At 49.8% G+C, this 15,469-nt stretch overlaps 1 protein-coding gene across 1 annotated transcript in view; it reads right to left on the bottom strand.

Annotated features, from left to right (window-relative positions):
* The window catches only part of Tcea3 (transcription elongation factor A3), a 42,129-nt gene that overhangs the window by 8,307 nt on the left and 18,353 nt on the right, over nucleotides 1–15,469 (bottom strand). Inside the window, exons 6-8 of the mRNA XM_077791665.1 lie at nucleotides 8,312–8,475; nucleotides 8,079–8,140; nucleotides 4,328–4,477 (exon numbers count right to left, since the gene is read on the bottom strand). Coding sequence (XP_077647791.1) covers nucleotides 4,328–4,477; nucleotides 8,079–8,140; nucleotides 8,312–8,475 — 376 coding nt within the window. The remainder of the gene's footprint in view (nucleotides 1–4,327; nucleotides 4,478–8,078; nucleotides 8,141–8,311; nucleotides 8,476–15,469) is intronic.

The following is a 15,469-nucleotide window of genomic DNA, read 5'->3' on the forward strand; positions in this document are numbered from 1 at the left end:
GTGCGTCCTGCCTCTGGGAGCCGTGGCCCAGCTATCCATGACTTGCTGCCGCCATCCCCGCCCTCAGCAGAACCCTGAGGCGTCTGGGCTCACAGGTGAGCTAAGTGCTCACCTGTGCTGATCGCAGGACTCCCCTCCCACAGCACCCACGGTGGACTCGCAGGGTCTGCATTACCCAGACCCTTCCCTTCCCGTCCCCTGGCTACTGGATTCCCCTTAAGCCTCTGCCACAGGAGAGGAGAGAAGGGCATGCTCAGCTGGAGGCAGCGCCACCTAAGAGCTGTGCGGGGAAAGGAACACAATTGAAGCCGAGACGGAAGCCAGGACGTGGTGTTGGCCGGCCACTTCAATTGTTGCCGTCTGTCAGGCTTCCGCAGGGAACAGACTCGGCATAAAGGTCAAATGGTTTCAGTGTGTTGACCCTGCATTGTAACCACTCAGGCTTCTTGGTCAAAAGCATATTCCTGACTCTGAAATGCCAAGAGCAGACCCAGGAACATACATTTTTTTTTTTTTTTTAACCAGTGTCCCCAAGTTGTTCCGGTGCGCACTAATGTTTAAGCCCTGTTGTGTTAAATTCGTAGGTGAGGACCTCACCCCTCGCAGGAACAATAAGAGAAAGATAAGTCAACCCAGGGTCACGGAAGCTAAAAGCTGCTGCCTTTAATTTGGGGGGATTTTCCAGAGTGTAATGCAGTCAGCCATTTGAAATTTATCAGATGCCAATTTACAGTTTGCCTTTAACTGGTGTGCTGATAAGTGGGAGTGCCTGATTCCTTGGAAGCACCTGTCAACTTACCTGGTGTAAATATTCCCACGGTGGTCAACTTCTTTTCTTTCTTTCTTTCTTTTTTTTTTTTTTGTACTGGGAACTGAACTCAGGGGCACTAAACCACTGAGCCACATCCCTAGCCCTTTTTTATATTCTATCTGGAGACATGGCCTCGCTGAGTTGCTTAGGGCCTCGCTAAGTTGCTGAGGCTGGCTTTGAACTTGTGATCCTCCTGCCTCGGCCTCCCATGCTGTTGGGATTCCTGGTGTGTGCAGTTGCGCCAGGCACCAGTCAATGTCAAGCTACTACAGTGATGTAACTGAGTGTTGCACACACTTAGCTCTGGAGCTGGCAGCAGCTGGCCGGGCACACCACAGCCCCCAGGCTGCCAGGCTCCAGACAGGAAGCTTTGGTCCCTGCCCCATAACCAAAGAGGGAAGGGAGTCCAGAGCAGAGGTGTGCAGGTGCCGGAAGCTCACCTCCCTTGGGAAGGGCTGGTGCCTGGAAAGTGCCTGGGAAGGGCTGGTCAAAAAGACGCTGATGACCTTAGCCAGTCTCCACAGATGGATTCTCAGGAGATGGCACATTGCAGACACAAAGAATAGCAGGCAGACACGAAAGAGCAGAAGACCAGGACAGCGTGTTTGGGGACGGGTATGATGGGTGGGTTCAAGTTGAGGAGCGTGGGAAACATGGCAGGAGGCTAGATCCTGGAAGGAGGTTGTTAAGTGCCTGCTAACAGAGAACAGGAAAAACTATCCCCCACCCGCCAACCCATTGACCTCTCTCAGAGTCACAGGGAATCAGCCAGTCAGTGGTAGAGCGCTTGCTGAACATGCGCCAGGCCCTGGCTTCCACCCCCTGCTCCACCAGAACGCAAACACACGAGGAATGAGCACACTGATGTAGAAAACAGGCGCTCAACTCAGCAGAGAAGAGCAGGAGAGGACGCTGGGCCTTCATGTGCTGGCAGAGAAGAGCCCCAACTGTGAATTCAGTAAGGATCTGCCCAATGCATTTTTTTCTCCCCCAGAACTAGAGATTTAACCCAGGGGTGCTCTACCACTGAGCCGCACCCCCAGCTCTTTCTTATTCAGAGACAGACTCTCACTAAGTTGTTCAGGATGGCCTTGAACTTCTTGGTCCTCCTGCCTCAGCCTGCAGGGTTGCTGGGATTACAGGCATGTGCCACGCTGCCTACCATCATTTTTCTTACTGAAACAACACTGTCCTGTATTTCTTTCCTTTTAAAAAAATTTGATTGGACTGGGGATGTGGCTCAAGTGGTAGCGCACTCATCTGGCATGCGCGGGGCGCTGGGTTTGATCCCCAACACCACATAAAAATAAAAAATAAAGATATTGCGTCCACCTAAAAACTAAAATAAATATTTAAAAAATTGATTGATTGATTGTGGTGCTAGGGACCGAACCCAGGGCCTCGGGCATCCTTGGCAAGCTCCATCACTGAGCCATGTCCCCAGCCCTGTTTTGTATTTCTTATAGAAACTTCTTTCTTGGGGCAAGAGATGACCCAGGAGGAAACTCCCAGGTATTCCAATGCTGAGATTCTAACCCCTAAAGTGATGGGATTTGGATGTAGGGTCCTTGGGAGGAGATTAGGTCTGGAGGGCTGTGGGATTACTTTTATAAAGAGGCCAGAGACTCTCACTCTTCCTGCCAGGTGAGGTGGTCACATGAGAGAGCTGTCTGTAAGGAATGAGGCCCTCACCCTCACCAGATGGAACCTGCCAGCACCCTGATTTTGGACTGTCAGCACTCAGCACTGAATGAGTCTGTCATGCATCGGTTGCCCGACGGGGGGATTTTTGTTACAGCAACCTGAACTAAGATACTGGTAAGCTGACTTGCAATTTGCAATCATGGACATCCACTTCCATTTGTCAAAAAGATCAGATATTTTAAATTAAGCGGAAAGATAACCCTGGTGCTCATTTGCCAAGTTCCCACTTTACCTTAGAGCCAGAGCTCTTTGTTGTTTGGGTATTTGAGGAAGGCAGTGAGCCCTCTCCCTGAAACGTAGATATACACATACTGTAACACACACACACACTCATCCCACCACATGCACGCCAAACACCAGACACACCCTGCACATCACACATATACTACGCAGACTCCACATAGCACACAGAGAACACACACACACAAACACCAAACACATCACACACGCCACACATACACACAACACGTGTGCCACACCACTCACTACACACAGGTCACAGTGATCAGTGGGTTCCCAGACACCCTGAGGCCCAGCCAGGATCCAGGGACCTAACACTTTCACTCTTTCTCGGGGTCACTTCAATTCTCCAATTTTGGTGTGTGTTGGGGGGTACCAGGGATTGAACTCAGAGGCACTTGACCACTGAGCCACATCCCCATTCCTTTTTTATATATTATTTAGAGACAGGGTCTCACTGAGTTGCTTAAGGCCTTGCTAGTTGCTGAGGCTGGCTTTGAACTTACAGTCCTCCTGCCTCAGCCTCCCAGGCCACTGGGATGACAGGTGTGCACCACTGCACTCGGCTAATTCTCCAGTTTCTGGCTACTGGCAGGGATCCCCTGTGAGCTCTGGCGGGAGAGAGCCGTCATGCCTGAGGGTGGCAAAAGGTGTCTTTCCAAGATGTGGGCTCTGAAATAAGCAGACCTGAGATCAAGTACTCAGCTCTCACTAACTGTAGCCTCAGTTTTCTTATCAACAAAATGGGGATATTTCCTCCTCTATGACACCATGAGAAGGGTTACAGGAAATGAGAGGTGAAGGAGCCCATCACTTACTGACCCTGATGGGAGCCCTGCCTTGAGGCCCAGGAGGCCCCGGGTTCAGCTTCTCCTGTCTCACCCATCTGTTACTTCATGTATATTAACTCAGTTAGTCCTTCCCAAGAGAGCAGTTCTGATTCTCATCCTCATTTTGTAGAGGGAAAATCTGAGCACAGAGAGGTTAAATAGTTCATCCAAGGTCACACAGATAAGTGGCAGAATCGGAATTCAAAGGCTGACACGGTTCAGGGCTTCTGAGGACTGTACTATCGCTTCTCAAATGGTCTCTCCCCTACTGACCCCTCTAGGCTGGGTCAGTCCTCCCCTCCTGTAGGTTCCCACAGTGGCATTATTTACCACTCGGTATTATAACTTAAAATCTGACTCCTCACCTTGGACTCCTATCCTGGCCAGGGCCCTGGGTACTGGGAACTGGGATACAGGACTGAACAAGAGAGAGAAGCAGAGAAAGGTGGGTGCCCTGGGGCCAGACAGCTGCCTCCTGGCTTCAACGCTTTCTAGCTGCGTGCAGCGGAACACTGGCTGACCTCAGTGTCCTCATCTGTAACATGGGGACGACACATTTCTATCTTATGGCCGCGGTCCCTGTGCTTACACAGCACTTCATACAAGTTGCCTGTGTTCATCATCTTGATGGTTCTCGAGGCCCTGTCGGGGGGCTGAGATGATTCTGGTGGGAAAAGGGCCTTGGGCACAGTGGAGGGGCCTGGCCTCCCACACTCCCACCCAGAAACCCCGTGGTCCTTACCTCTGCCGTCATCTTGGCTATGAGCCCAGCGGAAATGGCCCCGCTGAGCACATTCCGCCTCAAGCCAGGGTTCCTGGGGTCCTTGAGGTTGCTGATGCGGCTGCGCACGCGGTTCCGGTATTTCATGTCTGTGCTCTTGAGCTCCTGGTAGATATGTGACAAGGTCAAGGGACAGCCTGCCACTCACAGAGGGGCACAGAGGATCAGAATCCAGAGCCTTCTCCTCCTCTCCTTGGACTTTACAGGGGTTGGCGGCACCTTTGTGACCTCTGACTGGCCACTGGAAGTAGCACTTGGGCATTTGGGGTCATCTAAGTAACACAGACAGGAAATACCCTCCATGGAGTGACTAATGGTAGCAAGCACTATGGTGTCAAGGACCCTGGGGAACAGGCACCCTGATTTTTCTAAGCCTCTTGTGTGACTTCAGATGAGTCACATGACTTCTCTGTACCTCCGTTTCCTTATTTATAAAATATAGTATTGGAGCTGGGCAGGATGGTACACGCCCATAAACTCGGTGATGTGGGAGGTTGAGGCAGGAGGATGGCAAGTTTGAGGCCAGCCTCAGTAACTTAGTGAGACTGTCTCAAAATAAAAAAAATAAAAGGGCTGGGGATGTAGTTTGGTGATAAAGTGTCCAGGGGTTCAATCCCTAGTACCACTAAATAAGTAAATAAGTAAAATTCAGTGTTGTTAGAAAGATACAGTGAGTTCACTGGCATGGTGTCTGGAACGTATCAAATGTTCAACATTATGGGCTGTGAGGACAATGACAAGATGAGGAGAATCTCTAGTTTGGAAGGGACCTTGGAGGTTGTGAGTCCAGCTATTAGAGAAGATTAAAAGCTACATGTTGGGGCTGGGGTTGTGGCTCAGCGGTAGAGCGCTCAACTTGCATGTGCGGGACCCTGGGTTGGATCCTCAGCACCACATAAAAATAAATAAATGTAATAAAGGTACTGTGTCCAACTACAACTAAAAAATAAATAGTAAAAAAAAAAAAAAAAAAAGCTACATGTTGACCAGGTGCTGTGGTCCACACGCCTGTAATCCCAGCAACTCAGGAGGCTGAGGCAGGAGGATTGCAAGTTCAAAGCCAGCTTCAGCAACTTAGTGAGACCTTGTCTCAAAATTTAAAAAATAAAAAGGGCTGGGTATATAACTCAATGGTAGGACTCTTGTCTAGTATGTGTAAGGCCCTGGGTTCAATCCCCAGTGTACTGGGCGGCTGGGGGTAGGGATACATATTTAATATTCTAAGAAGTACTGCAAAAAAAAAAAAAAGCATTGAACTTTGCGTAACATGGTGTACCCAACATATTTGGTCATAGATTCCCCCTCCTATATTTTCCCTTCCCTTGGGCACTATGTACTTGTGTACTAGAAATGAGCTCAGGGATGCTCTACCGCTGAGCTACATCCTGTTTCTGCTTTTTGGTTCTGTGGATTTAAGCCAGGGGTACTTTACCATTGGGCCACAGCTCCAGCCTTTTGGTTTTTTATTTTGAAACAGGGTCTTGCCAAATTGCTTAGGGCCTTGTTAAGTAAGTTGTTGAGGCTGGCTTTGAACTTGCTATCCTCCTGCCTCAGCTTCCTGAGCCGCCGGGATTATAGGTGTTTGCCACCATGCCCAGCATTTTTTATTTTGAGACAGGGTCTCACTAAATTGCCCAGACTGCCCTAAATTTTGTGATCCTCCTGCCTCAGCCTGGGATTAGCTGGGATTAGAGGCCTGTACCGCTGCGCCCGGCCCCTCTCCTCCTTTCCTTTGGTAATTGCCATGACCATGATTTTCACCCCATAGAACCCACCTCAGGAATGGCTGACCAGAGACTCCTTCTCCTATTACTAGACGAGGAAGCTGAGGCTTGCAAAGGGTGCAGGCTCAAGGTCACAGGGCAGATTCCCGGCAGACAGGGCTGGAGGCCAGACCCCTTCTTAACAGCTCTGGCCGCTCACCCTGCAGGAAGCTGCCCCTGGCCACCGACCACAGCGAGTTTCTTTCCCAACGCTGCATCCCAGATGGGCCTCCCTCCCCTCCACCCTCTGGAGCAGCTCGGGAACACAGCCTCATTTTCTGGCTCTCCTGAGCCAAGCAGAATCAGGAAAACAAAGCGGTTGCTGGGAAAAGCCACATACAGAGGAGCCCGCGGGGGACATGCAGGACGGAGGCAGCCGACTCGCCAGAAATGGTGGGGAGGCAGGAGGTATTATTGCTTTTTACAGCGATTGTGGTTTTAATACCGTAAAAGTGTGAAAAGAAAAGAATATGTCACGATGCAATTTGAGAGTCAAAATATGTGTCGGGAAACCTTCCATGCAGGATTTCTGGATCGTGTATCTGTCGCTATGCAGGACAGAATGTGGGGACAGTTGGGCTGGCCACACCCCCCCCTCAGTCTATCTCTGACTCCTCCATTTCCTAAACCCAAGAAGGAGGAGCAGGAGGGCAACCCTAGGGGTCTGACCCCTTAGAAGGGGTGTGGCCTGTGCTACACATAGGCCACGTAGGTTCAGGGGTCTCCAAAGAGGACCAGGCTTTTCTGGGGACACAGGGAATTCAAGCCCTACATCCATCCTCTGGGCTATAAGGTTTGTGCAGCGTCCAGTAGAAGCAGCGAATGAGGAGGGAAGGCCAGGAGGGAAACCAGGTTTGAGGCCATCCACTTAGTTTCAAACTGGGCTTGGGGACAGAGGGACCTGCTTAGAGGGGTGGCCGTTGTGGAGAAAATGAAGTCCTGACACCCTGGGTGGGCTCAGCCTTCCTGGACTAACAGGAGAGGATGGCGGCGTGTTTGTTGAGGCCTTGGGTAGTTCTAGCCGCGGGATGTATAGAGAGAAACTTCCAGAAAACATGTTGGGGGACTTAGGGTTGGCTTCAGGCAGGATGCGGAAGCAGGCAAGCTTGCTGTCTGCAGATTTGGCCCTGGGCCTCTCTGACAGACCTAGCTAGAACCCAGGAGGTCTGGAAAGGGCCACTCACACCCCATGTAACATTTAGACTCCCTCTCTCCTGGGTATTCTGTCCCCTCCCTCCGCACCTCTTTGTCTCTGACAGGCAAACCTTTGTCTTCAGTAAAAAGACATTCCATGCATTCACTCAGCAGGGCACAGTGGAGGGAGAGACTCTTTCCCAAGCAGAATCCTCTGGACTAATGGGCCTACAGCAGTGAGGTCGCCCCTCCCTGTCTACACAAGGGCCCTTTCAGACAGGAAGCGGGGAGCAGGGCCTGTGGAAACCCAAAGGCCAAAGCCTCCAGTCAGACTTGACACTCAGTAGTTCCTGGGCCTCAGCTTCCTCATCCATACAATGGGAACAGCAGCTCACACCTCAGAGGTTGTCAGGAGCCTTAACAGAGACAGGAAGCATCAGGTGCACAGCGCACACGCCTGGTACAACATCAGGGGGTCAAACATGGCGATGTTACTATCCGAGGGAGGAAGAGGGGAAAGGCCACGCGGGAGACCTGCTTCCTGTCTGACCACCCAGATCCACGTTAGGATCTGGCACAGCGGCTGGAACCCAGCAGTTCAAATCCCAACTCTGCCACCTCCATGCGCTGCAGGAGCTTTGGCAAGTGGCAACCTCCCTGCGCCTCCGCTGCCCCACCTACAACGGTTCCATCAGGGAACCTTGTGGGGCTGTCCTCCGTGGTGGCTGAGGTGCTTAACAAGAGGCTGGGGCTGTCCCCAGAGCCTGCCCCATCACCAGGCGGTCCAGACACCCACAGACCCGGCACCCTTCAAGGATATGGTCTTCGATTTCTGAAGCCATCTTGTCGCAGTTGACTCCATAATCCTTGTAATCATCTGAAAGAGACCAGGACATACAGACATGAGCCAGACTCGACTGCCACCAACAGAGGTACCTGCTTGAGCTGGGGACAGCAGTGCTCCCTTTCCACTCCCAGGAAGTGGTGTTGGGGAAGGGGCACCTCGCCTGCCCTGGGGAGCCCCTTTCCCTGGCCCACGCGCTCTCACCTTCTGCCCTCAGGGCCGCTGACAGCATCTCCACACACTTGTCCCGGACAGAGTCCCCTGTGAGATAGCAGGACGCCAGGAGGCAGACGGAGGGGGCAAACGTGGGAGTGGAGGGGCTGCTGGGTGTTTTGGGGGTCTCTGCTCTTGATCTGCTGCTGTTTGATCTGAGGATGACAATCAGTGATGGACAAGTTGACGTTACGTGGACAAGGCATTGATGGAGCACCATTCTGGATGTTTATAGGGGTGTTCTCTCTTGCTTGATGAGGCAGGTCCTATTTTAGGTACTTGATACAGATCATCTCATTTAATCCCCAACACAATTCCATGAGGTCAATGCTATTCTCATCCCAACTTTAGAGGTGCATCTTAGACGTAGATCCATTTAAAGATGCACTTGACTCAGATGACACCTCTGGGAGCCAAGAGGATTCAAACCCTAGCAGTGCACCTCCTGGGAACCCACACTCTTGACCAACCACCGTGCTTTACAAGTCATAGGACAGGTGACGCCACCCATAACGCTACAATCTGTTGAGCATTGTACTAGTTTCTCTCCACCTATGGACTCGTAAGAATATGAGCCATTTGTTACTTCAGTAACTATGTATTAGGCACCATTCTGCAGGCTCTGTGCTAAGAACAAGGATGAAGCAGCCAACCAGCCATAGCATTTCCCTCTAGGAGCTGGAGTCCTGTGAGTACAGGCTGGTTCCAGCCAGGTGCCTGAGGGCCACCAGGTACTTTACCAGCATTTTGTGTGTGTGTGTGTGTGTGTGTGTGTGGTGTGTGTGTGTGCGTGTGTGGTGTGTGTGTGTGTGTGTGTGTGTGTGGTGTGTGTGTGTGTGTGTGTGGTGCTAGGGATTGAACCCAGTGCCTTGTGCATGCAAGACAAGCACTCTACCAACTGAGCTAGAGCCCCAGCCCCTTTACCAGCATTTTCTACTTCGATCCCCACAGCAGCACCTCTGAGATTGTGAACCCCGGGCAGCCTGGTTCCAGTGCCTTCGTTCTTGGCTCTAGGGTGTACTGCCTAAGACCAATCTCCCTTTTTTAAAAAAGCAAATATAAATGCACACACAGAGAGATGACAGGAAAACTAAACAGGTGTCTTAGTTCAGGCACCCATAACAAAATGCCACAGAAAGATGGCTTCAAAAGCAGAAAGTTAACGGCATGCAGTGGCGCATGCCTGTAATTCCAGTGGCTCAGGAGGCTGAGGCAGGAGAACGGTGAGTCCCCAGCCAGCCTTAGCAACCGGCAAGGCCCTAAGCAACTTAGTGAGACCCTGTCTCTAAATAAAATATAAAAAAGGGCTGGGGATGTGGCTCAGAGGTTAAGCACACCTGGGTTCAATCCCTGGTACAAAACAAAAAAACCAGAAATTTATGCCTCACAGTTCTAGAAACTGGGAAGTCCGAGATCAAGGTGCTAGCCCATTCAGTTTCTGGTGAGGATTCTTTCTGGCTTGTAAATGGCTACTTGTTGCTGTTTCCACATGGGGGAGAGCCAGTGAGTTCTCTGGTGTCTCTTTTTATAAGGATGCTAACCCTAATGGATCAGGTCTCCACCCTGCGATTTCCTTTAGCCTTAAAGTCTCCATAAAGGTCCTACCTCCAAATGAAGTCATATCGGGGTTTGAGGCTTTAGGGGTGGGTATCATATGGATTTGGGTATCACAAACATTGAGTCCACAAACCATGTTAATAGTAATTATCTCTCAGATATTTGGGGATCGTAAGAGATTTTTATCGTAAGAGTTTTTTGCTTATACACATTTTTAAAATCTTCTATGAAGAATATATATATATATAGTAATAAAATTGTTTTAACATTTGACAAACACGAGAGGTCACTCTGAGCTGTTAGCTGAGACAGGTTTCTTATCTTCTTCTTCCCAAGGAGCTGTCAGCAAAAGGTGGAAGTAACCCAAAGGTCCAGAGATGGATGAACAGATAAGAAAAGTGATGTGTACATACAATGGAATATTATTCAGCTGTAAAGAAGGGGATCCTGACACGTGCCACACCATGGGTAAACTCTGAATACAACATAAGTGGAATCAACCAGACAGAAAAGGACAAACGTCATGATTCCACATAGATGAGGTTTCTAGAATAATCCAAATCATACAGAAAGTAGGATGGTGATTGTGAGGGGCTGGAAACAGGGTGGGGAGTGGTTTTCTAATGGGTGTAGAGTTTCAGTCTGAGACACTCCATTCATCTCTGAAACTGTGTTTGTAAAGGTTGCACAACATGGTGTACAGACTCAAGGCCACTTGATGTACACCTAAAATGGCAAAAAAAATTTTTTTTTCTTTTCATTGATTTTTTTTGGGCTTGAACCCAAGAGCACTGCACTATTGAGCTGTATCTGTAGCCCTTTGTAATTCTTGTTTTGAGATAGGATCTTGCTAAGTTGCCCAGGCTGGCTTTGAACTTGGCAATTCTCCTGCCTCAGACTTCCAAGTTGCTGGAATTGCAGGCATGTGCCACTGTGCCTGGTATGTTAAACATATTTTTTTTTTTAATTTTTAAAATCCTGGTCTGGGGTTGTGACTCAGAGGTAGAGCGCTCACCTAGCATGTGTAAGGCACTGGGTTCGATCCTCAGCACCACATAAAAATAAATAAAATTAAGGTATTGTGTCCAACTACCACAAAAAAATAAATACATAAAAAAATTTTAAAAATCCATATAGTAAGTTCAGTGACTAGGACTGGCCAGGAAGCTGGACTGGGGAGGCGGCTCAGTGGTAAAACTCTTGCCTAGTCTGCATAAGGCCCTGTGCTGGATTTCCAGCACTGTGGGGTGAAAAAGAGTAGTCTGGAAATCTGCAATAAACAGTGATAGCTATTTGTTTTATATATTTAGTTAATCTTTTTTAATATTTACTTTTTAATTGTAGTTGGACACAATACCTTTATTTATTTATTTATTTTTATGTGGTGCTGAGGATCGAACCCAGGGCCTCACATGTGCTAGGTGAGTGCACTACCACTGAGCCACAACCTCAGCCCTATCTGGTAAATCTTAATGCATTTGAAATGACAAACTATCTCATTTTTCTCAAGCTGAAAAAAAAAGGTTAAATGGCAACTTTTGTGATGTATATTTTGTCACAATTTAAAAAACAACAAAAAGAAAAAAAAAGATTGAAATGTTAACGCATACAACCAAAAAAATAAATAAATAAACAGGCTGGAGCTCAGACTCCAACTGTTATTGGTCCTTTGGGTCCTCATGAAGAGGAGCTGGGAGTGCACGAGGGGCATGGCCCAGTGTCCCCATGGTTCTCTGTGCTCACAGTCTTATGATGCCAGACTTTACCACATGATTTAAGAAGGGCGAATGGAGCTGGGCACAGTGGCACATGCCTATAATCCCAGAGACTCAGGAGGCTGAGGCAGGAGGATCGCAAGTTCAGCAACTTATCAGGTCCCAAGCAACTTAGTGAGACCCTGCCTCAAAATGAAACAATAAAAAGGGCTGGGGATGTGGCTGAGTGGTTAAGCACCTGCCTAGCAAGCCAGGGCCCTGGGTTCAACCTCCAGCACTACCCACCGCTATGCACACAAAAGAGAGAAAGGGAGAGAGAGAGAAAGGTGAAATGGGGGCTTGTGGAGGAGAGGGAGGTGGAAGGAGAGAGAAGGCCTGACCCAGGGCTGGTTAAGGATGGTGCTAACAGAAGCCACCGTTTACCGTGCATTCGCTACTTATTCCTCGTGGTAGCCTTGAGAGGCACAAATTCCTGACCCTGTTTGACAGATGAGGAAATGGGACTTGGAGAAGTGAAAGGACTTGGTGACAGTTGTGGATAGCTCCTTCCTCCCTTCCAGAACTGTTTCCGCACCACAGTGGGAAGGGGCCAGGCAGGCAGGACGTTTCTGCCGCCGCCTTCATCCCTGCAAAGTCCTCCTTCTGTGCCACGCCGACTCTCACGCTTCTGCTTGCAAAATGGCTCACCAGGGAGATTGTGCTGGCTTTTTTTTTTTTTTTTTTTTTTTTTTTTTGGAGACAAAGTCTTGCTGTGCAGCCCAGGCTGGTCTCAAACTCACAATCCTCCTGCATCTGTCTCCTAAGCAGCGGGGATCACAGGTACCTTCAATCACACCAGAACTGACTCATCAAAGAAATTAGGTTCCCCTCCTCCACTCCAGCATCTAGTCACCCTGAGCCCTTGTGAAAGGGCCCCAAAGGCTGCTGGGCTTCCTGCAGCAGGAGGTGCCCTCCCCGCCACTGGCCTCCCAGTTGTGCACTGCAGTCTGAGCAGCTGCACCTGCACCACGCAACACCAGGGTCTGGATCTGCAGCTGATTGTCAAGTTCATTTTCCGTCTGTGGACATGCTGCTTCCCTTCAGGAAGAGGAGGGTGGGCTGCTGAGAGAGTCTTCAGGTCTGAGGAGTTGTGGCTGAGACAGGGCCTGGCTGAGCAGCCAGGGCTTCCAAGTATTAAAACCTGGGGATGGGCTGGGGATGTGGCTCAAGCAGTAACGCGCTCACCTGACAGGTGCAGGGTGCTGGGTTTGATCCTCAGCACCACATAACAATAGAAGATGTTGTGTCCACCAAAAACTGAAAAATAGATATTAAAAAATTCTCTCTCTCTTTAAAAACAAACCACCACCACCACAACAAAACAACTGGGGTTTCAGCCGGCTGAATGGCACAAGCCTATAATCACAGCAACTGAGGCAGGAGGATCACAAGTTCAAGGCTAGCTAGCCTCGGCAACTTAGAGAGGCCCTATGTGAAAATAATGAGAGAGAGCTGGGTGGTGTAGTTCAGTGTGAGGCCCTGGATTCTGTCCCCAGGGTCACAAAACCAAACCAAACCTGGGGTTATAAGAGAATCCTACTCAACATCCTCAGAGCACTGCTTAGTGTCAACTTTGCCTGTGACCTCCTCATCCCCCAGTGCCTGCTCTTTGGCCTGGCTTTGGATTCCTTTTATGGCCATAGACACTGGGATTTCTGTGTCTTCCGGAGACGTGATGCTTCTCCTAGTTGCCACTTGGGTGAGAGGGGCAGGGAGCACAGGCTCAGCTCTTGTGCAATGTAAGTTCCTAAAATTTTGTTCAAAATGATTCCCATGCTTTTGTTTATTCATTCTTTAATGCAGTTTGAAACTTACTGTTCTGGATTTTTTTAATTATTATTTTTTATTTTTTTTAGTTATAGGTAGACAGGATACTTTTATTTATTTACATGTAGTGCTGAGGATCGAACCCAGGGCCTCACACCTGCTAGGTGAGCGCTCTACCGCTGAGCCACAACCCCAGTCCCTGTTCTGGATCTTCACCCTTGATTCTACCCACCTCTGCCTGACTACAGGTGGCTGGGAGCAGGGCAAGAGATGAGAGAGCCAAGAGACCCACCTGCACCTCTCTGTGGTGCGTTTCAGAGAAAGGTGGGGAGGGGCGGGAGGGTTGTGAACAGGGTGCTTCCTGCAGCTCCTACCCCAACCCTGGTCCTAGTCCCTGGGCTCTTGCCCGTGCAGGAGGGCCCTGAAGCTATCACCCCATGCTCTTGCCCCCTTAAATCCACACAGCAGCTGGAGGGACCTCTCAAAACCCACACAGGTCAAATCCTCCCCCTGCTTCTGACCCTCTAACAGCCACTTATTTTCATCCCCACGTCAAACTCCTCACCATGGCTTTCCAGCCCCTGCACATCTGGCCCGTCAGACCTGGCCTGGTGCCACCGCCCCACCCCAGCTCACTGAAGCGCCCACAGCGCTGCCTCTTCTGTCCCTGGGACATAGCCACTGCTCCGTGGCCATGCCTCTGCGCTGGCTCCTGCCTCCTCCTGGAACACTCTTCCTCCCGACAGGTGCCTTCCTGCCAGCCAGGTCTCAGCTCAAATGTCACATCCGCAGGGAGGCCTTCCCTGACCACCTCAGCCAAGGCAGACTGTCTCTGCCCTGATTTTTTTTTTTCCTCCAGAGCAAGTCTATAATTAACTTGTTTATGTGTTTGTAAACACTGTCTGCCTCCACCTCCAGGTCACAGGCTGCCCAGGGCAGCGACCTTGAGGCTTCACCCTCTATTCCAGCACCGGTGACAGTGCTCCAGGTAGGCACTTGAAGACGCTCTGCTGAATGAATGCACCGTGGAAGGACAAACACATGATGGGCCGAGGGAGCCGGCCAGCAGATGAGCGCCACTTCCCGGGGCTCCAGGTGGGGCCGAGCTGCGGGTGGGGAGGCCCTCTTGGCAGGTCAGTGGCCATTCGCCCTGGGTTTAAGAGAGGGATTGCTCTCCCATCTCCTGTGGTGGCATGAAGCCTGCACACATCCTCAACATGTAGGGCTCACCAGAGGGAGACCTTGGGGGGAGCCTAGAGCACACTGCTTTGAAGGAGCCATAACAACAGTTGTCATTTTTGGACTGTCTACACCAGGTGGTAGATTCACGAAGAATCCAGACTCCAGAGCCAAACTCATAGGGACATCCACTGTGTAGTTATGGGACCTCAAGGAAGCTCCTTAACCTCTAGGTGCCTCGGGTTTTGGTTGGTTGGTTTGTTTGTTTTGGGGTATCAGAGGTTGAACCCAAGGGCACTCAACCACTGAGCCACATCCCCAGCCCTATTTTTTGTATTTTATTTAGAGACAGGGTCTCACTGAGTTGCTTAGCACCTCGCTTTTGCTGAGTCAGGCTTTGAACTCACGATCCTCCTATTTCAGCCTCCCGAGCCACTGGGAATACAGGCATGCACCACCATGCCATTTTTTTCACACATAAAATGGAAATAACAGTAGCAGCCATCTTATGGGGTTACTGAAATGATTAACGGACCTAAGAAGAGTTCCACTAAAAAAGCATTAGACAACTTACAGAAGCGAACACATTGCACGAGTATTACTACTCCACATGACACACTTATGAACCCTTGTAGGGCCGGCAACAGTACTAGGCAGTTCATTATCCACTTTGATCCTCAGTGACTTGGGGGGGGGGTCATAATTATTCCCATTTTACTGATCATTAGACTGGGACTCAGAGAGTTGAACTGATTTGTCCAAGGTCTGCCATCCAACTACCAAATGATAGAGACAAACCACAAATTTAGGTCTGTCTGCTTTCCCAATTCTTTTCAGCACATGACACCATGTTTCTAAATAAAAGCTTTCCAGAATCATCTTATTAGAGCAA

This window comes from Urocitellus parryii, chromosome 11 (genome assembly GCF_045843805.1).
Source record: "Urocitellus parryii isolate mUroPar1 chromosome 11, mUroPar1.hap1, whole genome shotgun sequence".
Lineage (NCBI taxonomy): Eukaryota > Metazoa > Chordata > Mammalia > Rodentia > Sciuridae > Urocitellus > Urocitellus parryii.